Here is a 23,727-nt window from a genome sequence, read left to right as displayed (position 1 = left end):
TTATATAGGGTTGACATATAATTTACACCACCCTTCCAAAGAATGAGTTGTCTGAATTTGGAAAAGGAAAGGTTAAGGAAGGAAATGACTCAAGCAATGCATACAAAATACAAATCACAACTGCTATTAAAATTGACTTAAAACAAAGCACTATTCCACCATACACGATTATGGCCCAGCAATGTTCCTCGGGGAAGAATTCCTTTAAGTTCCACGCAATGAGGTAAGCATGTACATATACATATCATGCTAAAGCCTCAAATACACTTGAGGTGCCAAAAAAGCAACATCACATAGCCACCTTTACAGTGCTGAACAGCAAACATGCTCCAACATATTTCATGAAAATTGAGTGTCTTCTTTGATATTGAAAATCCAGTCACATTTCTTATAGGAATATTGATAGTTGACTAGACATCATTGCTACATAAATTTTAACTTCCTAGAACTAAAATGTATGTATGAAATAAATGCATTAAAATAGAAGACAACTTTCTTATGTACAAGAACACACATGAAAGAATCCTAAAAAAAATAAGATATTAAAGAAAAGACAAAAACACAGCTAAAAAAATTACCTACTTATGATATTGATTCATGAGCCCACAAAAATAAAGCCAGTAGGCAATACGAGTAACAGGCAACACAAGGGCTGGAAATGAAGAAGAAATTAAATTTAAATGACATAAACTGAAAGTTCCATTTCAATTATCTAGCAACCAACACAGTGTACGAGTATTAATGGCACAGGCACACATCCACTGGAATACACATAAATTTACGCACCTCCTCACAAATACATGATAACAAAAATAATCAACTCTACACAGCTTTTAAGCAAAAATTAATGTTATTTCATGACATAAATTTGTACTAAAATGAAACTATAATCAGAATATGTACAGAAATATAAGTTACAAACATTGGGTATCACACTATTCTTCCTGGACCAATAATTACGATGAATTCAAGGAAAAGAAAGTATGCACACGACTAAGGTGAAAGGCAACACATACCATTATCAAGGGGCACAATTCATATGTTGTTGAGATATTCCATTTAATCTCAAGATAATCACTCACAAAATATCATGTTGAAGAAATTGAGAGAACATGAGCTTCTTCCTTCATGAACATATGATGGAAGAAATGCAGGTTATTGTATTTTGAACTCATATAAATTCTGAGAGTAACTGTAAATACGCTCAGGCGGTGGTGGTTTCTGTGCTCAATATCATTAACTCACATTTACATTTTTATCAACACATTTGTGTTCACAATAATAATGCAACCCATTGCATTAGATAAAATTTGTCCACAGTTGAGAAAATTAAATGTAAAAAAAAGACGTAATTAAACTGAGGGAAAAGCTCAATTTTGAACATGAATTTTTCCTATGCAGGGGTTTTTGCATGATTATATCACTCTTAACAAGCCAGTAAGAGGTAGTGTTTGCATAGGTTTCTTTTAAAATAAGTAGCTAGAAACACCCATCCCAAAAAAAATTGACTCTCTGAAGAAGTAAGACCCAGGATGAAGCAATTCCAAGGGCATTGACAAACACTGCAACCATGCCAAATGAACTAGTTAGCACATATTTCAGGACATAAACAACAATGATAGGGGTGTGCGAGTAGTATTTTTTGATCTCGTGTTGAGTATCGAGTCGAGTTGAAAACTACTCATGCCCATCCAATCAAGTCGAGTATAGTAATTTCTGAACCAGGCAATGCAGCAATGCATGCATCATTTCTCCGAAAGATAATGAGGAAAGTTGATGGTAATTGTGTCAGAATTAGGAGAGGAGTGAAAAAAATACATCTTAACCAGTTGAATAAGCACAATTGAAATTAATTAACCTCTAGTAGTATACGTTCAATTTAATTAATATATGCATCCAAACTGTTAGGAACAGCCCCGAGTAAATGCAATTGCACAGTTGTAATATATACATATTATTCATGAAAATGAATCAGGTAATTTCATCCTCTCAAATTCTCATGCAGAAAAACCATTTTTTTACAAGTTCAGGCTGCAGGTTATGACTCCCCAAGTTACAGTATCTCTGCCAGCAGAAAATTTTCTCTCGCTACGCACTAGTGTGGCTGGACATTACAACGACTTATCAACTTTAAAAACAATATTATCAGATGAGTTTCATGATAGCGGCCCCCTGCTGGCAAATTTCTGGACCTACTGACATCGACAGCTCTGTAACCGAAACTACTCCACTCGACTTGACATTCGTAATGCTAATCAAATCGTTCGAGTAGAGTACCAACTACTTGACTCGAATTTTTGAGTACTCGCACATCCCTAAATAATGAATATCCAGGATGAACTTCCGGTTAACCTTTATAAAATTCATGCCAAGAATGATAACAGTTAACACAATAACCTGAACCATACTAAATGAATTCCCAGTATTTTCTTGAGTATTTCCAATGCAATCAAAAAGCTGAATCCCAAAAAAAAGAAAAACTTGCAAGTGTTCACTTATGAAAGAGTAGAAGAAATTTTGACAGCAGAGCAGATGACAAAAAAAGGAGAAAAATATATCATAGCCACCGTAAGAAAATCAGTACATAACTGTAGTTGTAATCCATCAGTGTAAATTTTGGTTATAGGAAGATAAGGTTTTTATTAGTCATAGCCCCAAGTACGCTTCGCTGTTTTCTCCTATTCTTTTCTCCCACTTCAAGAAAGGAACAAAATTTAAATAATATGATGGTATAAAATTTGGCAACAAGCATATGCACACACTTGGAAGAGATTTTTTTTCAAATTAAAACACTCTCTCAAATCTTATAATTTAATTCACAAATAATAAAGAAAGAAAATTCACATCAGCACTAGTTTTTGGTCAGTATGCTTGTCATGTCTTGTGATTAAATCTGGATTCAGCTGGGTAGAAGCAAGAAAAAGGAAAGGGGTGTGCTCTGTCTCCAGTTATTTTCACTTTGTTCATTGAGAAAGCTATCAAAAAATGCAGGATAAAGCACCAGGAGAGAAAATCCACCGTGAAAAAATTAGCATATTGTGACTTAGGTGAGAAGATTTTCGTGGTGTTGATCAGACGATCTGCACATTTTCTTCAGGTTCTCAATGCATCCGCTAGCTTTTGATGGCAACAGGTTCACTGGCATTGCACTTAGCATTATAGGTCGAAGGCAATGTCAGCGAAACTGTTATCAACAAAAGCCAACAAATGCAGTAAGAATATGCAGAGATTACGTTGCAATGTTCTGAAGACATCTCAGTCATAGCATATAAAGAGAGAAGTAAAATAAGTAAAGTCTTTTAAAGATGGAAAACATTATGACTTATGAACTAAAAATATAATAAAAAAAGGTATAGGTCTGCAGTAGACAAGATGAGGTGAAAACCAATCTGAAACTTGGAAACCGTTAACTTGAGGAAGTGAAGGAGTTCTGCCACTTGGGTAGCCAAGTGACCAATGTAGCTTCAGCCACACAATTTTTTCAGCCTTCCCCACAAATATTGCCTGAATATTACTCCATAGCACTAGCAAATGTTTTCTACTTTGCCTGTACATAGGAAATTCAAATGCCATTCAAAGTTAGATGCAAAAATGTCTCAAAAACCAATTTTTTTATTGTTTCAGGGAAGAAGAACAGCCTCTAACATCATTAATGACGAAGTAGTAGTAAGAGATCGATTTATTTTTCACAAAATGATCAAAATGAATGTAATCAACATTTCCTTTCCCTTATTAGTTCCTAGATTGTTCGGCAAAGATTAATAGCTGCTTACCATGATGGCTAGGATTAAAAACAAACGTTTAAATGTTAAAACAGCACGAGGAAAAATCTCACCCAAGGAACATATCTCCTAAATTTGCCTCAATATGTACAATAAGAAACTGACTGAGTAAATCACTTAAAAATAAGATAATAGCAATGGTGGTCATTCAAAATAGTCAATGCTTAATGACTTGAAGTTAGAATCAACAAACGTACTTCAATGGCTCTCCACATGTTTAAAAAATATAATGACGTGAAGTCACTATGGTTTTCCTTCTTACAACATAAGTATGACAAATGAGAAAGTCCCACCCAAGTTTATGAAAATTAATAATTTCTCATATACCTTCAACCTCACATTGAAAAAAAATCTCTGAGAAAGTCAATTCCTTCATAATAGCCAAAAGTACACCCAAACAGTGAGCCAAATAAGAAAGAAGGATGGATTAAGAAATATAACAGAAGTGATAGTATGTGAACTCCATGAGAGTGGGAGAATTATTTATCCTAAATTAACAAGACATATCCAAGATTATTTATCAGGAGCTCACTATCTAATTCACTAAAAATCCATTAAGAAATGAACTTATTCTAGTACTTCATCAGTTGAGAGACCATTATGATAGTGAAAACAAGAAAAATTGGGGGGGGGGGGGGGGGGCAAATGTAGCTAGAATACCCGAGAACAAACCACTATACTTCTGAAAATACTCGTACTTTACAAAGGTTTTAGTCTTGGTATGGAAAGCAAGAGAAAGTAAATGCAACCATATTCCTTTTACACTAGACCATATTTTCACAGAACTAATCAGTTCAATAACTTTTTTCCAAAAAGGCAATGTTCAAAGCTTATCTTCGAATTGCATTTCCTCATCCTGTAACCTCCACATCATGCTTATGGAAACAAGTAAAAAGGAGAATAAGGTAATATAATATCAACACTCACTTAGGATGCATCAGTCACCGTTTTTTTTTCATTTATAACACCTTCAGAACCTCCATCACCACACAAAAGCAGGGGAAAATTTTATGGCTAGATGGTTTCTTATATTGAAGAGGAAATTAATGTCAAAGAACAATGTTATAACTTTTGAAATTTCAAAGAAAAAAATCAAAACAAATTATTTTTTCTAAGATAAAATTACGCTAGGTGAACTATGTATATATGTCATACGAGTCTGAGGAATCATTTAGCTTGTTTTCTGAGCCAAGAATTAGCATGTTTGTCTAAAACATCATCATATGGCTTCCATAGATCACCAAACAAATCTGAACAGAAAAGATCATTCTGTCTGCACCTTTGTTCTTATTGTGCCCATTGCTTTTGTGGATGGCAGTTTCAATACATTGAAAATAAGTGGCCTTAGGCAGAAACTAATACAGTTTAGCCTCAATTATCCATCAGTTGAGAAATTATTTATTAGATTACTGCCCAAACCAGTCCCGCTAACCACTTCCTAACTCTCCCTTATACTTTCTTTTTTATCCTTAATCCCGATCTCACCATTCCGGACCAAAAAAAATCTTTTCAATGGAAAGGGAGCAAAATATTTTGAGATAGATTAACAATGACATTTATCCCTTTTGATTATTCACTTAGATTTTTCTCTCCATGAGGTAGGATCAAAGAAGCTCTACTGTAATCACAAAAACAATGCGTACCATGAGAATTGATGCATTCAGAGATCAAAGCATCAAGATCAAGGAAACCCACAGCTGAGCAACATAGAAGTCCATTTATTACTGATAAATATGGCCAATTTCCATGACTTTGAGTTGCAGAATTGAATGCAGAAGAATATTTGTGACAGCAAAAACAGATTCTCACAAATTTTACATTGACACAGCTCATGCATCTTCCAATATATTCTTTTGGAAATTCAACATAATATAATGAAACTAGAGCCAGTTTCTGAGATATTAAGACACTGCAAATTTAGCTGAAATTTTGCACATCAACGAATGACTGCACCATTTAGCTTATATTCAGTGCCATATCATTTTGATTAGCCATTTTTAAATTTTGGCCCGCCCCATAGGACAGGCATATTCATATGATATTTACAATCAATTGATACAATATCACAAACTTGTATTAATCATGCTCCTCCATGATGATCGTTAATATCATCTAAGTTCTATTTTCAAACACTTATTCACATTGAGCGATATGGCCCTTGCACCTTGAGATAATGAATTACAAGGGATGACCCTCCAGCAACAATCTCGCATGGTATTTTAGAGAGGGGACAGTTCTCCAAACTAAGGATTTGAAGATTACTACAAAGTGAAAGCTCAAATGGCAAGTTGTGAAGATTAGGATTATCATTAATGTGCAATGCTTCTAAATTTTCCAGAGTTCCTATTTCCTCTGGAATTGAACCGAGGTTGTTTTCACCAACACTGAGATATGAAAGGCTGGTCAAATGGCCTATTGCTTTGGGTAGAGCAGTCAGATGGTTTGACTGGACAATGAGCTTCTGGAGTTCTTTCAAGAAACAAATCTCACTGGGTAATGACTCAAGCCTGTTTTCAGCCAGATCTAGAACCCTTAGTTTACGTATGTTCCCCAAAGCAGGAGTGATCCTCTTCAAGTGATTATTAGACAATATTAAGACCTCCAGTTTTGGAAGATGCTGTATATCATCAGGTACTTTGGTCAGCTGGTTAGTACCAAAATTCAATTCAACCACATTTGACCACTTTCCAATATCTACAGGCAGTAGTGTTAACCAATTATCCTTCAAATTGAGTTTAGTGAGGTTTTTAGCTCGGGAAAAAATCCCATATGGAATCTTATCGATTTGATTATGTTCCATGTTGACAGAATATACGTTTGCAAACTGAGCTGGTCCACCCATAGGAAATGACATAAATGCATTTCTAGACAAAGTTATGCTACTTAAATTATACAAGCTCGACAGAAGATCACATGGGAGGGATGCAAGAGCATTACCCTCAACATTAAACTCATCCAAATGCACACAGCAATTGAGTGTATCTGGCACGGCAGTCAATCTGTTATACCTGAGGCCTAACCTTGTGAGAGACTTAAGATTTCCAATAGATTCTGGGATGTCTAAGAGTTCATTATGCTGGAGATCCAAGGTAGAGAGTTGAGTGCAGTTGCCAATTTCTTCGGGTAAGTGCTCCAGATGGTTGTGTGACACATCAAAAGTTATTAGATTGGTCAAGTTACCTATTAACACTGGTAACTCCTTGATTTTATTCTCACGAAGACTTAGCATTGTTAGATTGGTCAACTGACTTATCTCATCACCAACAACTTTGATCCGATTGAATCGGAGAAATAAAGTAGTGAGTGATACAAGTTTATAAACAACATCTGGGATCTCACTAAGTTTATTGTGCCTTAGGTCTAAGACCTTCAGCAACTGCAAATTAGACAATGTATCAGGAAGGCTGGTCAAGGAATTTTCACTAAGAGCAAGAGTCCTAAGATTGACCAGGTGCCCAATTTCTGGGGGCAGAGTCACTAATTTGTTGCCGTACAGATAAAATTCCACTAAGTGGGTGAGCTCTCGAACCGTGGGAGGCAGCTGAGTAATACTGGACTTGCTGAGGTCCAACCGCAGTGAGCCTTCCTCAGCACACTTGGAAAACTCTTTTGACACATCCAAGTCTGCCTGGATGGGCTTACTCTTCTTCACAGTGGGCTTGAACTTGTTAGATTCCGGCTGCTTCACTGTGACCACCTTTGGTTGCACAGTATCACTCAGAGAGCTAGAGGACAATTTCTTCTCCTTGGACTCTCTGCCTGACCCCGAGGCCACACTACTTGAGATGGATGTGACTGAAAGCTGGTCCACTGCATCAAGCATGTCCAAACTGACACTGCTGCAGCCTTCATTCTCGGGAGATCCAGAGCTTGGGCTTCGAGATGAGCACCCGGCAGCTGACTCGCCCTTGCCTTCCATGGTGGGGTCTGCCAAGGATGCAGTCTCCAAACGATTAGTCTTGGAGGATTTCTTCATCCCGCTCACTAGGATGACATCACTGAAATCATAATTCCTCATTGAGTAATATAGACAGATTCAAACCTGATTTGAACCAAATTACACAATTAATCATTTGAAATTGTAATTAATCATTAATTTGAAAGATGTGATACGTTGTTAAAGCACATCAGCAGCGATACACATAAACGTGCCAAAGAAAGGGGACCCGCAAAATGACAGCTATCATTTGAACACACAGTCACTCAGTCAAAGAAAGCAAAGGAAGAGCTTGTTGTTGCTACCACAGAAGCATTTTTAAAGGCTTAATTTAGTGTAGAGAAACTTGACAATCCAAAAATTCTGGAATGGCTCTCGAAGTATACACATAAGAGGTAGTGGGAATTTGCCGATCGTATTCACCAAGACTACATACTTGAACCATTCATATACCTTGAACCAATATAAGTTGAACCATTTCTTTCATTTAATTTTATCAGAACTTTTGTACAATCGAAATTGTGTTAAATGTTATGTAAAATGCTTAATAAAAGTTTAAGTACTCATGAAATGTGTACCATAAAATAATAAAACGCCTATAAACATGGGAAAATTGTAGCATTATAATAACACCGCCAAGATGTTCTATAAAATCGAAATCACATGGTTTTAAAACGAATTTTAGCATGAAATAAAACCACTTTCACAGACCTCTATTAATAACTTGATTAGCAAAAATCAAAAGGCTTCTATTTTTATCACATGCACAGAGTCATAATCTTTTAGGATGCTTCAATTAGTATGGCAAGCTGGAGAATATTACTATTAAGCTGGAGATGGATGGAATCTTTTAAATTGATCGAAGGCATTTTGAATAGAATAATGCTATTTGTCTCTTCATCAGACCCAAGATTGCTTCTCCTATTCATATTCTTCGCATTTTTAGGTTTGGGTACATAATTTTTAGAATACCTATTTCTCAGATTTCTCAGTATTTTCAATACTTTCCACAATATAAAAAATCATGGAAAAAACCTAGAATAATATCACAGAGAGCAGATCTTATATCCCTTGCCAAGAAGTGGAGCATCTACTCATGAGTGTCATTATGGCCACCACAATTCCTGTTCTCCATAGCCCACCTAGACGACATTGGAACATCTGTTGATCTAACAGCAATTCTTTCGTGCACGAATTTTTTCTTAACAGCTTGAATTGAATTAAGTATATTTTTTTAGGACCTTTAATGGAAATTGCTTGGCAGCAACACCACAATGTCAATATGAAGTATGCACATTTACACTTCCAAACCAGCACTCTTGATGAAATTTATAGCTTCCATTATTCATACATATATGCCACCAATGTAATGAAAATTTTACATCGGCTCCATAAATGTTTGGGCTTGTCTGGGAAATCTTTCTCACTGAATCTTACCGATAAACAGCACTGGATGCTTTTTCTATCTCTCTTAAAATTCATGACACCATAGAATAGAAAAAGTATGATATCTCAAATAAAAGAAGAATTCTCTTATCTCATAAGAATTTGTTCATAAAAGATTCATTGGTTCAAAGGTTTACAAAATGACAATTTCTGCACAAACAGATACAACACAAATGAGTGGGAAACCTTGCAAAATTTTCTATGCGTCCATCTACAAATACAGGCATAGATATAGCATTTATGAGAACATTTTTGTAAAGAAAATAAATGGAGGCTTAAATTGCAATGCAACATAGTCTGTTTGCATTAACTTTCAAACCTTAGGTTATTGACTTTATACTTAGAACTTATCGATATCGAATTACATAATTTCAAGAATTTTAGATAATAGGGTAGTTCCCTTCATCAAAGAAAACGAAAGGCATTGATTGCAATTCGTTACCCACCATTAGTGTATTCATAATATACAAATTACATATTTGGTTTTAGAAATCCCAGTTTAGACGAATGGCAATGGTCAATTTTATCCTCATTTGAAAAAAGCCAGATTGGCGCCCATGCGATGCCACTCCATGTGATGTCACAGGGACCTAGGTAGTTTCTATACGAGTAGATAGGAGTTTTACATCGTCTGAGATTACCAATGCATGGATGCGGCACAGAGCTCAGGGAAACATCTCTTAATAATCACCCATTAAAATTACCTAAGTTCGGAAAGATTCCTTTGTTTGATAGAGGAATAACAATCCTTATTTAAGCCAAGCGCTACCTGCTAGCAGGGTACTCAGCTACCTGCTAGCAGCCTGCGTCGTATCAGTGCTCAAGCCTCGCCCCAAGATCACCTCAATCGGCGCAGGGGGAACCAGAACTATGTCACACGGACTTTTTCCCATCATTCCCACTTAGCCGTTGCGTTTTCGTGCGCTTGAAATTTTTCACTTTTCGTTTAATCGCAAAAAATAGATATCGTCATTCGAAAATCTAAGAGCGTGAAATGCGTACTCCAGGAGTAATAATCTTTCAATTCAGGCAATAAAAAAATAATAGGAAACCACCCTATTGCACAAAACATTAACATTTGTTTTTCCACCATCACTTGTCTCCACCGGATCAATTTAAACATAATTTGATGCTATATATGGAAGCAGTACATTTAAAGACATACATTACCATTATAATACCTAGTATTCCTCTTTGTATTTAGTAATCTTTGATCCCTGCATTGCCAGAATTTGGACATAATTTCTGAATGTAAACAAATCATACTTAAAGATTTGATACTCTCCCGGCAAATCATGCGGGTAAACTTTTTCCGAGATGCCCACTGGGTTAAAAACTCCATTTTTGTCAACATTTCAAGCTCCATCTTGAGGCTGATCATGTTACTGAATGTTGTTTCATCTTTTTTCCTATTGCTATGTCACATTGTTACAATTAATTTGTGGTATCAAACATTAATAAATTTACTAAAATGCATATATCAGTTCCCTTATCACAGATCTCAGTGTTTTTTTTTAAGAATATCTATTTTCTTATATGTATATCCTTTTTGTAAAATTATGTTCTGTATCCAGAATTTGTTTTCATAAGCTTGGTCAGGTTCACTTTCACCATTGGATTGGGAGTACATCGATGATGTCATGGCAGCCACGGGAGTGTTGTTCCACTGAAAGGAATTGGAGATGTAGAAAAAGAAGTTCTCCAAACTACAAACCTCCTAGACGACCTTTCCTCTGGACCACAAATGACTGGTGATCAACTTAATCAGGATATAGACGAGCATATGCTATCTGTGCTTTCCAAAAGCCTTAACTTTGCACCGCCCCCAGCTAGATACCATATACCTATGTAGAGACCTCATTAGCGGGGTGGAACAAGCAATTTGGAAACTACCAGAAGCAGCAGAGGAAGTGAAAAGCAATATATCCATGGTCCTTAAAAGGGCTGTTTCCCTGAAACTCAGCATCATGAAGGAAGAGAGAGATGCAGTCCGTGCCTTGAAGCAAAACGAAGCGGTAGCCATTCTGCCAGTGGACAGTGGCAATGCTACCATCCTCAAGGAGACCATAGACTACCACCACAAGGTGAAGGAATTACTTCAGGACAAGGATTACGAGAAGCTGCAAGGGGACCACACTGACTGCACTCTGGACTGGAATTGACGCCTATTTTCGCCTGCCGCCTAAACTTCGAGGCCAACTCGTGACGGCCAAGGACCCTTGTGGACTTCGGACTCCGGGTATCTGCCAGATACCATGCACATGCCACCTGCATGGCCTGGTGTATGTGGGAGAGACAGGGAGGACCATCGAAACAAGATTAAAAGAACACAAAAGACATTTCAGACTCGGGCAGCCTGAAAAATTGGTCGTGGCCGAACACAGCATTTCCTCCAACCACGCCATCTGTAGGGAGAAGACCAAGGTCCTTTGTCGCATAGAAAAATTTTGGGAAAGACTGGCAAGGGAGGCCATTGAAATTCGTCTCAACACCACCATGAACCATGACACTGGCTACACTCTGAGCGCCTCATGGAAACCAGTGCTGAGGAACATTCGTGAGGAACGAGGAAAAAGGCGGGAAGCTCTCAACCAATCACATAACACCTGCCCCGGTTGATACCGCTGTCATCCATATATAAGGAGGACGATTTTCAAGACTCGACATGCCCTGAAGATGATGGACAACTCGCCCATCGAACGTCGGCCGAGATGGAGTTGGAGAACCTGACCCGGTGAAAATCCCGTGTAACCTTCCACAATTCTATACGCCGGGAAAACCTACAATCATTCTTCACACTGACTGCATAACAAGGAAGACCATCACGCTCCTCAACGGATTGGGTCTGCCAATCGAGAACAAGAAGAACGTGAGGCCACAAATACCGGCTCCCCCGAGGCTCTGTGGACGGCCGAAAGTTCACAAAGATGGAACACCCCAGAGGCCAACAGTAAGAGCAGTCAGAACATCCATCTTGAGAGGATTCGACACCAGAAGCGTCATATGAGGAACCCGTGGCTGGTGCCAGTTATGGCAGCAGTGAGAATAGGGATGAAACCAAAAAAGTAAATAAAAACTGTACCCCATATACATAATATAATGTAATAAAATACATCAATGTAGTCAGAGCTTAACCAAAAGTATGAGAATTTTATGAGTGTATTCCCATTTCATTACATCTGCCATTGGTCCACCGCAGGTTGCTCCAAGTTATTTCAAACCCTTTTTCATCTAACAATCAATTCCAGAGCAGTTAAAAATTACACAACTAAAGCAAACTGCCATCAAACATACGTTGTTATTAGTACACAGTTTTCATATCCAGTTTTACGCCCTTTGTTAGTTTGTTCATAAAAAATGCTATTAATTCTTCCTGGAGGCACAGGTCCAGGTTTGATTTTTCAAAGAATTTCTTATTTACAAAACATCTAATTTCCAAATTTGCCATGCATTTAGCATAAGCTTTTTGTCAGGACCAACGGTTTCGCTAATGTATTATCCTGATTTGTGAAACCAAGAATTTACTTAATTAAAAATCGCCTTCAATGAAAAAAAATATCTCTGAAAATATTGGAAGCTCATATTAGTTCCATCACCTCAAAAACAATCACATCAATTTTACCAGCTCATCAAAATTTTATGAGCAGCACCACAGTTACTGACATGTACACATCCTTCGGTAGCAAAATTCTCTCACCAGAGTTTGAAGACAACCGATCTACAACCGATCATTTGATTAAAAACAAAGTGCATCACATTAAAACTGTGCTTACAGAGGGAATTCATATTATTTTCCCACATGAAATACATCACTAAGTTAAAACACATCATCACCTGGCTCACCGCAGTGTGCATGTACATCAGCAAACATTAGTGCTGCCTATGAAATTTTGAAAGTGTAATGAAAAGGCTGTAAATTATTTTTATAGTAATGAAACTAATTTGCATAGCTGATATTTTTATCGGCAAGACAAACTAACTATGTATATTTTTTTAAATTGAAGGGGGAAATTTGGCATCAAAGGCCAAAGTTTAGAGTCAATGACCTTTGGTTTGAAAATGTATACAGACAGTGCACTATGCATTGCAGTTTAAATCCCTAGTTATAGCTTTTTTCTATAAATGTGTATTAAATGGTGCATCTACATACATGATAGAATTATAAGCGCTCATCGGTAGACAGACGTGCTCCAATTACACAGAATTTCCTAAATTTGATCTCCCGTAAATTTCTTGCTATTTGTTGTTTAACGTTAGAATATTACATATTTTCAATGCCTATAAGCGTCCATAAAAATACCAAATATAGGCATGGAATGGCATTGGCTTTGCCATAGGAAATTTTTTTACTGAAATATGTTCACTTGAAGTCAAATGGCCACAATGGCATTCATAATTGCCACACTTTTCAAGAGGTCTCTGATTTCCTAAGAGAGTACATACATGGAAAAAGCTGGGAACGCCCATTATCCTCCTGTGGTTTAACAGCTTCCTTAGTGGCTTTAGTCCAGAGCACAGGTTGAGCACACTTCTTGCAACCGGGAAGCCCAAATATTTTCCAAGTGGCAAATGTGAAGCATTCTGAAAAATGATAAAATGTATTACTGCCACAATAGTACCATCACAACTGAAAGAAAAAAAGGTAAAAGTGGCATTCCCTCTAACTTAGCACATACAGCAAGTGAATGTCTATTTCATACAACAAATGATACGATCATGAGAAAAAATGGCACATGCTAATATTTACCACTCAATACGTGAACAGAAACATGAATTATGACACTTTGTCACAAGCTCTGAGCAAAATGAATAAATAATATACTATAAAGGTAATGCACTATAATATACTACAAAGAGCAGGTACCAACAGACAATTTGGTTGGGGGGGTGTGCAGGGCCGTGAGACGACCGGCATTACGGGAAGTCTGGGGGATATCCCTACTTTAATAGGGAGTGTTTCTCACACAGAAAATGTTTTAAAATGAAATTTATCCAACATGAATTAAGCCAAATTTCTGATGATATTTTGTGCATTGTACCAAATTTCGTGATTTTTGGAACATGCCAAATTTTAAGGGGGGCTTTTGAAGCAACCTAGCTAAGCACAAAGGCACTCCATTGAAAATTTGATATGCACCTACAATCAGTGTAAAGTATCAGGTAATAGGAAGACATTTTGATGAAATTGAAATTAAGGTGAAGGAAGAAGGGACTGCAAAATTAGCAATTGCATTTATGCTTGATTACGGTGCCACATTACTTTGCCACAAAGACATTGAGCCAAAATATTGAAACCTTTATTTAGAAACATACAGTTAACCTGGATTACAGTCAGTAAACTTTTTGAAAATAGTTCATCCGCTTGTAAATGTAAAAATGTAATTACCATACTGTTTTCTCATTGTAGACGACATGATTCGAAAACAAGGCCAGCTTTCAGGATTTTTGACTCAAGATAGAAATGATTAGTTCATAAGATTAAAATACATATAGGTACATATTCACCAACTTTGGTGCGGCAATTGGCAAATTAAACCCACAACCTGTGAGTTTCAATTAGAAACCAAGCACATTTTGCTGTTTTAGCCTTCACATTCATCAGGATGGAAAAATGATACAGTCAATAAATAGGGCTTTTCATTAAATTTCCCACTGCCCTTGCTCCATTGAGAACTCTCATCTAGCATTCATTATATGTATATGATTCATTATATCTATCAGCTGACATCCAACATCTAAGGTTTGAACCTGCCCAGTAGGTGATGAATAATCAGTACATAGAGGGAAAGCCCCCTTCATTAGTACCACACAAAAGTTATTCAAAAGTGAATGCACACATGTGAGCAATACATCTCATTTGACAAATTGATAAAAATGCTCTTTTTACCAAACCTGTGAAATAATCAGCAGTTCCACTCACTGTTGTCCAAAGAAGCAGTTATACCAATTTCCAAAGGAAATTATAATCAATAAAATATATGAAAAATGACTTTATAAAACTGATTCACTCTGTGGGGAACTCTCATCACTTTTGGCATAAAACTGCTCATGCTCCACCAGGCATGTAGAGAAGGAGGGCTTTGGGGATGTCAGCCACGTCAACCCCCCTAAATGCTTTCCCCTTGTGGCTACTATCCGCAAAATATTCACTGAGAAGACCACTTGCGAAGGGGCACCTATCCTCTGACATCTTTTATTTGACTGAGCAACACATCATAAAGCCTGTCACAGAATCACGATGAAAAATAATAACTCAATCTCCTTTGCAAAAGGACAACATTTAGAGAAAAATACATAGACATTTTTAGAGCATGAAAATTAGGATTGAATAACACAAAAATATCAGCATTATTGTGGTGAAAAAAGACGTAAGTGTAAGATTAGACTGACTGCCAGGCCTCAGGGAAAGTACAATGAGCGCAGACTGCACCTTTGGTAAAACCAAATATGACTATTAATTTCAGCATCATGCAATCCAAATTTATACCTTGTTCAATGAAATGTATGGTTTTCCAATGCATGTGAATTGACAAAAAATTACCAGGATATGGAACACTCACACAACCCAAGCCACCCCCAAAGCAAATTTCGGGCTACGAGCCTGCCCCCCACATATGATCAGTGGTGGATCCAGAGAGGGGCTATGCCCAATCCCCCTTTTGGGTATCCAATTCTCAACGGATACAATGGTAATTTTGATCAAACCCCCAATACTGCAGGGAGGTTGCCCTCAAAGATCCTCCACCTAGTCCCCCCTTGTCCCAATCCTGGGTCCGCTACTGCCTATGACCTTGGGTCTTCTACCTGCAAGAGACTAAACTAGCTTCCATACCACAGAGCCCTCTTAATTCTTCTCCTAGGAATGATGTGTTTAGATGGTACATATAACTTTTTCTACACAAATGAATGATGTCTACAGGCATAACTACTACAAAGCCACCCCTATGTATTTCCAAAAGTGCTCTCGATTGTGCATTGCGGGTGACTACGGTAAAAAAGTTATCACCGCGGCTAGTCCCGGTATACTTTAAAAACTGCTCTAAAAGACCTAGAATGTTAGTTTTAGATTGTTGTCAGCTGAAGAGGGTCCTGAAGTGGAAATCCTAATTTCTGAATTTACTTCTGAACTAGCTTTATTATATTCATTACATTATATCGATACCGAACAATTATTTTTCTTTTAATTCGTAGTTGATTACAGCTGAGAGCAAGTATAAATTTTTTTCACGACAAGTAATCTACTATGTAATGTAATGCCTATCTATGTGTTCTATTATTAATAAAAAAAGTGTTCAGACAAAACAAAATTTCCTGACATCTCTGTGATAATTTACCAACTTCTCTAACTGATTACAAGAGCGAGAGACATATGGGTGTATGCCGCGTGACGTAGTGGAGATTGCCCCGACGTTTCGCGACCGACAGTCTGGTCACTTCTTCAAGGGAATGATGCTGGGATTTGGTTTTGGGTTTATGCTCTGCATTTTTGATTGCCACTGTTTCCAAGTGTTCCATATAAATATCTGCCACTGCTGAAGAGATGGGAGACCCCATCGCCGCCCCTCAAACTTGTTCGTAAAATTTGTTTCGCCATGGGAAGAATGTGCTTTGCAGGCAAATTAATGACAGAGAAGCGATGTGAGCCAAACCCAGAATTTGGCTATGGTGCATAGACAACACTTTTATCATTTGGATGCATGGTCAACAGAAGTTAGAAGAATTTTTTGAATATTTAAATACCCTTAATAGCCGTATTAAATTCACTATGGAGGTAGAAGAATCAGGAAAACTGCCATTTCTCGATGTCTTGGTGAAGGAGAATGACAACGGAAGCCAAGGCCATGCCGTGTATAGAAAACCGACATCAACAAATCTGTATCTCCATGCCAATTCTCATCACCACCCTGCTCAATTAAACGCTGTGATGACCTCTCCACTTGAACGTTCGATCCGGCTTAGTGACTCAAAGAATCTATCGTCAGAAACTATTAAGCTGAAATCCATCCTACGTCTTAATAGTTACAACAACAGAGCTATATCCTGCAATTTTAAAAATATTATCAACAAGGACGACAGGAACAATTCCAATGACACAGAAGACATCATTAGCCAAAAGAAAGCCTTCCTCCCCTACATGAAAAGAACAATGGATAAGATCAGTAACATCCTCCGGAAGTTTGACATTAAAGCCATTTTTAAACCACACGCCCAAGTACAACACCTCCCGGGAAATGCCAAGGAAAGGATGCCACTTCAAATTGAAGAAGTATATGAAATCCCCAGCGAAACTTGCAAGAAGAAATATATCTGGAAAACAGGACGAACGGTCAAAACTCGAATAGAAGAGCATAAGCGGGCCATTCAACTGGGTTACTCTTCAAAGTCAGCCGTAGTGGAGCACGGAGCCACCGGACTCGCGATTACCTTTAAAAAATCAAGAGTCATGGCGAGGGTAAAACATTTTAAAGCCGGACTCATCCGCGAAGCCATAGAAATAAAGAAGAACAAGAATAGTTATAACAGAGACACCGGATTGAGAACAGTTCGTCATCTTCCCCCTCCAGTCCTCACTCCTCACACACTCTGCCCATCCCTTCCAACTGAAATAAAAAGGCAGCAAAAACCAATTCCCAGCCTCATTCCCTTGAAGAAGTGACCAGCAGTCGGTCGCAAAACGTCGGGGTAATCTCCATTACGACACCTGTATGTCACTCTCTCTTTTAATTATCATGAGCTTCGAAAGCTCCAATCAAGAAACTTCGCTAACTGATCCATAAGAAGTAGACCGCTTCACATTTCCTAAGCCTGATCACACTGTGGAGATAGAACAAGCATCAAGGCAAAGGAAAATAGGTAAATTGTGGCACAACCCCAATTGTGGGAGCACATAAGCTATGTTTAATTCCACAGGTACTCCCTGACTTATGAACAGGATATGTTCCGAAGACTTTGTCATAGGTCAGATTGGCTGTAAGTCGGCAATGCCAATTATGCATAGGTACAGAATCATCTATAGGCCAAAATCTCGCCTAAAACATTGCTGTGCCAAATAACAAGGATTCGCTCTGTGAAGTACATATACTTTTTTATGCACCATCCCTTGATAGGTACAAAGTTATAGAATAAACATATAATTAAAAATAAAGAATAATTCTGAGCTAGAGGGTACCTATTTCCCCAATATGCCTATGACTATTGTGGCATTTTCAAGAGGAATTTTAGGGATTTTTCAAAATTTGTTTTTCAAAATAATGTTTGTCGTAACTTTGGATGGCTGTTAAGTTGGGGAGTACACACTTGTATTTAACTGTCAAATGATGAATGATTGTACTTCTTACAAAAAAATCTTAAGATAATTCAAGCTTAGAGGGTATTTCTATAGTTATGATTAAAATTTTTCAAGGAAAAGAGCCAAAACACATGTTTGCAGAGCCGAATAAATTGTGTGCCATAGTACCATAGTAAAGGGAAGCAATTCACAGACTCATAGGTCATTCTAATGGCCAGATGCACTATTGTGATGGCAGAAGTGATTAGAATCAACTGAATGTTACATGAATTGATGGGGCCAATTCAATGCACATCAGCAACAAACATTAGTTTTACTATGTGATTGGTTGTCAAAAGGGGGTTAAAGATTGGCAGGTAAGCCAAGTGTTAGAACAATAACCAGAATTTTCAATTCAACTTTCTTCCTTGCTTTAATGTGAATTCTCTCACTTTTCCAAATGCAAAAGTTCACAGAAAATTGTAAGATTTTCCCTCATAATTGCCACCCTGCTTATGTTTAGTTTACAACTGAAAATTTGAAATCAAGGTCTACCATTATTTTTTATGCATGTGGTTCAATGTTACATCAATGCTACTTATGATATTTTTTTTTAATTTCCTTAAAAGCTGCGAATGGAATGCCAAACAAAAGAATGCATTACTGTTCTTACAAATGTAAAATTTTGGCATTATCTCAACTATTTATATTACATACTTATCTCTAGTGTCTAAGGTGACTAACTCAAATAGCCATTGCCACGTACAATTCATAACAATCAGTAAACCCTGAATTAATTATAGTATCATCACCCCAGAAAAATTGCTGAGCAAAAAGAAGGTTAGGTTTAAATAATGACGGCATTGGCTAATGCGACCAAGACGCAATACTCGCAGTCAGCCAAAGGGGGACACTGGTAGAAAGGACATAGACAGACTGCTGACGAAAGGAGAAAGAGAACAGTAGATAAATCATTTTCATCACTAGAGTCAAATCTGAAATGGCAAAGAAATTTAGCATACATATGATGACTAAGATTTCTATATAAAAAAAAGTTGAGAGAAAGAATTAATAAAATATACTAATTAAACAATTGTTACCTACCTCTCTTCATCCCTCTGCAGAGTATGGATCTCTATCAGCTTCAGGATTCCTCTGAAGATAATTTATTGCCATTATGAGACTTTCCATACATGTTGCACGAGGAAACACCTTAGTATTCATTTCCCTTAATGGATGTCTCGTGTGACAAGAGGTTTGCAGCATGCATAAGACAGCCAGAACCATCCTAAGTGAATCAATCATATATGTTGACACAAGTTAAATTATAAATGCAAGATAGACAATGATATGCTTAGCGTTATCTCATGAATGACAAGAGGTTTGCAGCATGCAAAGGACAGCCAGAACCATCCTAAGTAAATCAATCATAAATGCTGACACTTGTGTTACTTGTAAGTTAAATTATAAATGCAAGATAGACAACGATATGCTTAGCACTACCTCAGCTGATTTCCTTGGTTAAATTTGAAACATATTTTGAATGCAAATATTATCTTCACATCAATTACAAGCAAATTAAAGATAGGCATTAACAAGAACGAATCAAAGCAAAATGCCTAACTACCAATAAGACCGGTAATTCCAAGACTTATCACACTTATCCACAATGTGACAGTGCACTGATGCAGATAAAGGACATTAAGGGGGATACCACACAGATTTTGCAGGAGTGTTTTCATTGAAATGAGAGGAAATATTTACGCTATTTTACAGGCGTTATTGAATTTTGAGCATCCATACCCCATGAATCTACAAGCACCAGCACATAAATACTTTGACTGAACCCCATTTCAGACTCTTTTCTCCTGTTAATACCAATTTAGGTCTATAATTAATCAAATGAAGAATCACAACTGTACCTCAATAGAAGTCAGGCTTTTAGTTCGGTATTTTTTTCTATCCCTAAGACGCCAAGGCATTGATTGACATCCATTACTACAATCTAACAATAGAAACACTTCATGAGATGCCATGCTGTATTTTTAAAATTCATAATAAACCTTCGATGAACCCCAATTAACATAATGAAAAATAAAGCAGATCAAAGTCTATCAATCCTACTAAGTACTAATGCAAGTGTAGACTAGATTTCACTCGCCATACAGCTAAACTTCTAGATTATACTAGTACATGAAGTTAAAGTTAGTACCTCATTCTACTAAAACTTCCCAATATGCTTACATTTTGAGCACTAAATCAGTGATTACGGTAAGTATATTGCCAGGAGAATTCTTCAGCATGGCAATTTTATCGTATGGCACAGAAAATTAATGCTGTATTCGATAACTGATATAAAAATGGAACTGATCAATGCATTTAAAAAATGAAGCACGGCATCCCAGAGAATTAACTCACAAATTTAACTTGGTCAAAAACTAGGGTATTTCCTGGGTAGCTTAATGATACAATTTGAAATAGAACAAAATCATTTTGGCACGTAGCCACATTTTCACCTGAGGTATAGGTGCGATTATTAAACAGAAACCAACAGTTTAAACCTCACACCTTCGCATGCAAATTAATTACCAGGTACGAAACCAACAGTTTGATCACAGCGGGAAACTGTGTTCAACTAAAAAAACATGGATTATCTACCGAAATAGGGCTTTAAGTCCTATAGAATTCTTATATAAATTAGGCATTAGTAAACAAATAAAACCATTTCACAGTTTAAAGAGGAAGCATGTATAAGGGTACCATACCTATTTAAGACGCGTAGGCACATAAATATTTTTTTCGTTCAAGCATGAAAGCACAGATGCAAGTAAGATAAACGTTATTCAAAGACTGTATCCTTCACAAAAAAGTCATACATGGTCGAAAAGGAAAAATAACTCAACGAGAAGAATGCGGCATGCCCATTACACTTCAAAGTAAAGAGCAGCCAACTAAATGGACATGGAAAAGCATAATAGCACTGAACTTAAGAAAGCCACCAGCTAAGAGAGAGTATTAAATGAGTGACAATCAAAAGAAGTATCAACAACGGACTTGAACTGATGTTCACCCGTAAGTAACACATAAATCGTCTGCAGACAACAGACTCGTATTCTATTCTTTCATGTAACATGAATTTTAACATTTTCAAGGCTCAATAAATCGTTCTAAGTAAAAAATAAACGAAATAACAACAAAGTAAAGACCTAATGCCAAAAAAAAACAGTAAGGAAAAAAATGACCACCACTAATAAACTCACCTTTATAAGTATTCCATTCATTTCCAACCCCGCAAGAACGTCTACTAATATAGATATAGTAGTATAATGATCTTTTTTTCCACTTCACTTCCTAACACTTATTTCTAAACACGATAAAAAATACACACACACTCGATTCGAAAATGTTTCTTGATCATCATCTGTAAACAAACGAAATGCTGACGCGCATCAGCAAAACGCGCATCGCTTAAAACTTCTTTCAACGGTTGTGTTAATAGTATAATATGACCAGCATTGGATAAAATTGAAATATTGACGGCCAGTATCAGAGGTAAGTTTAATATTATTTTTTCATTCAATTTATTTAAGTAAAAATTCTCGATGAGTCCATTTTATCCCAATATTTACATAATATACAGGGTAATATGCCAGGATATATGTGGTGATGGACCTCATTGTTTGGATGGCCTTTGGGTAGCGGAATTGATGAATATGTAAAAAAAACTTCATTAAATCAGTCAGGTTAAATTATTTTGGATTTGAGGATGTCTGAGATGATAGATGCAGGATGCTTTACACCATATTTGAGATTATAACTTTCACTAAAGCATGACCATTCCTGAATTTTAATAAGACATTTGCCACTGGTCATCAAAATTTTATATATTGAGACTACTCAGGATTGAGTTGCATAGGCATAGAGACCAGGGGTGCAGCTAAGAATTAGGGCCTTTGCACACTAGGCCACCATGGTGGCGCTACCATGGAAGCGCCACTTTGGAAGAGCGTTTGGTGGCGAGTAACCTTGAGTAGTGTGCCACTTCATCAGCCACCACGCTTGCTCAGTTTACTATTTTCTATTAATCGTGACGGATGTGGAAGAACCTTGTGGGTTTGCTTTTATGTTATTTACTTGCTGAATAAAAGGAAAAAAACAAGGAGAAAATATTGGATACACCCGTTTTACGCTTTATATCTCTGTCCTCGTACACTTCACCACTCATGTCCCACAACTCTGGCACGGTTTGCACTTCTAAGATAAAACGTTCCACGTCAAGTGTCATGATGATCACAAGTTACACTGAAGAAAAACAAAACAAAACAAACCTACTGGTGTCGCCACAGAGTAGCGCTAGTGTGCAGTGCTCCATATGATTCAAAGCTTTTCGGCTGGTGGCATGATGGCAAGCAAAGTCTCTGGCCACCGCAATTTTGGCCGTTCTTCCAGGAGCGCGACCAAGCCACCAAAGTGGCTCAGTGTGCTCTTGTACATATAGCTCAATGACTTTTGTGGCGGCGCTTCCATGGTTGCTTAGGCCCTTAAGGCTAGGGGGGGTTTTAGGCGCAACTAATACTTTGAGGTGTGGGGCTATTGCATACCCGCCAGGGTAAGAGGGAGTTGCAGGGGTCCTCCTCCAGAAAAATTAAGATTAATGGTTCAAAATCAAAATGACTAGTTTTACCACTTTATGAGAGATGTATTTGATTAATCCTAACACTATTCTGTGATTAATACTAATCTATTAAGTAAAATGGATTAAAATTTAAAATTTCACTGAGCTCTGGGAGGATTTTATCCACCAAACCCCCCCCCCCCCTCGCTGTGCCACTGATATAGACAATATGTGGTAAGTTAAGTTGGGCAAATATATTGGACTTGATGGAGCCAATAAAATATTTTAAGTATTACTTTTTACAAGTATTGATACTTGGTGAAGGTCCGACAAAAATTGGCGTTTCGATAAAACTACCATATACTGTTGCTGGCGGATTTAGGGAGCTCGTGCTAAAAAAATACACAAGATTTTAAAAATGTTTATCATTATGTTCATTTAGTTTTGAGAATTACACAGCATCATTCACTTAATTTCACATTAATAAATTAAAGTGATACTAAAATAAATAGAATATTTTGTACAGTAATGTTCTTTGTTATTTTAAAACTCAGGTATGAGAAGACCATTTACCTGTCAGACTCTTGTGCCCCCCAGAAAAAATCCTGAATCCGCCCTTGCATATACATGCATCAGGTGGCTCTCACAGTGGCCATGCAACTTTATATAGGAGAAAAGG

General features: G+C 37.2%; 1 protein-coding gene across 1 annotated transcript; it reads right to left on the bottom strand.

The window, feature by feature from the left end:
• Nucleotides 1–5,480: 5,480 nt before the first annotated feature.
• On the bottom strand, nucleotides 5,481–21,856 carry LOC124158553 (leucine-rich repeat protein soc-2 homolog). Its single transcript, XM_046533704.1, has 4 exons — nucleotides 21,694–21,856; nucleotides 19,538–19,721; nucleotides 13,609–13,746; nucleotides 5,481–7,780 (listed from the first exon to the last, which is right to left on the bottom strand). The coding sequence occupies exon 4, from the start codon at nucleotides 7,756–7,758 to the stop codon at nucleotides 5,920–5,922; it is 1,839 nt and encodes a 612-aa protein (XP_046389660.1). The 5' UTR covers nucleotides 7,759–7,780; nucleotides 13,609–13,746; nucleotides 19,538–19,721; nucleotides 21,694–21,856; the 3' UTR covers nucleotides 5,481–5,919.
• Nucleotides 21,857–23,727: the final 1,871 nt, after the last annotated feature.

This window comes from Ischnura elegans, chromosome 5 (genome assembly GCF_921293095.1).
Source record: "Ischnura elegans chromosome 5, ioIscEleg1.1, whole genome shotgun sequence".
In the NCBI taxonomy this organism is placed as follows: Eukaryota; Metazoa; Arthropoda; class Insecta; order Odonata; family Coenagrionidae; genus Ischnura; species Ischnura elegans.
This window is presented reverse-complemented; position numbering and strand designations above follow the sequence as displayed.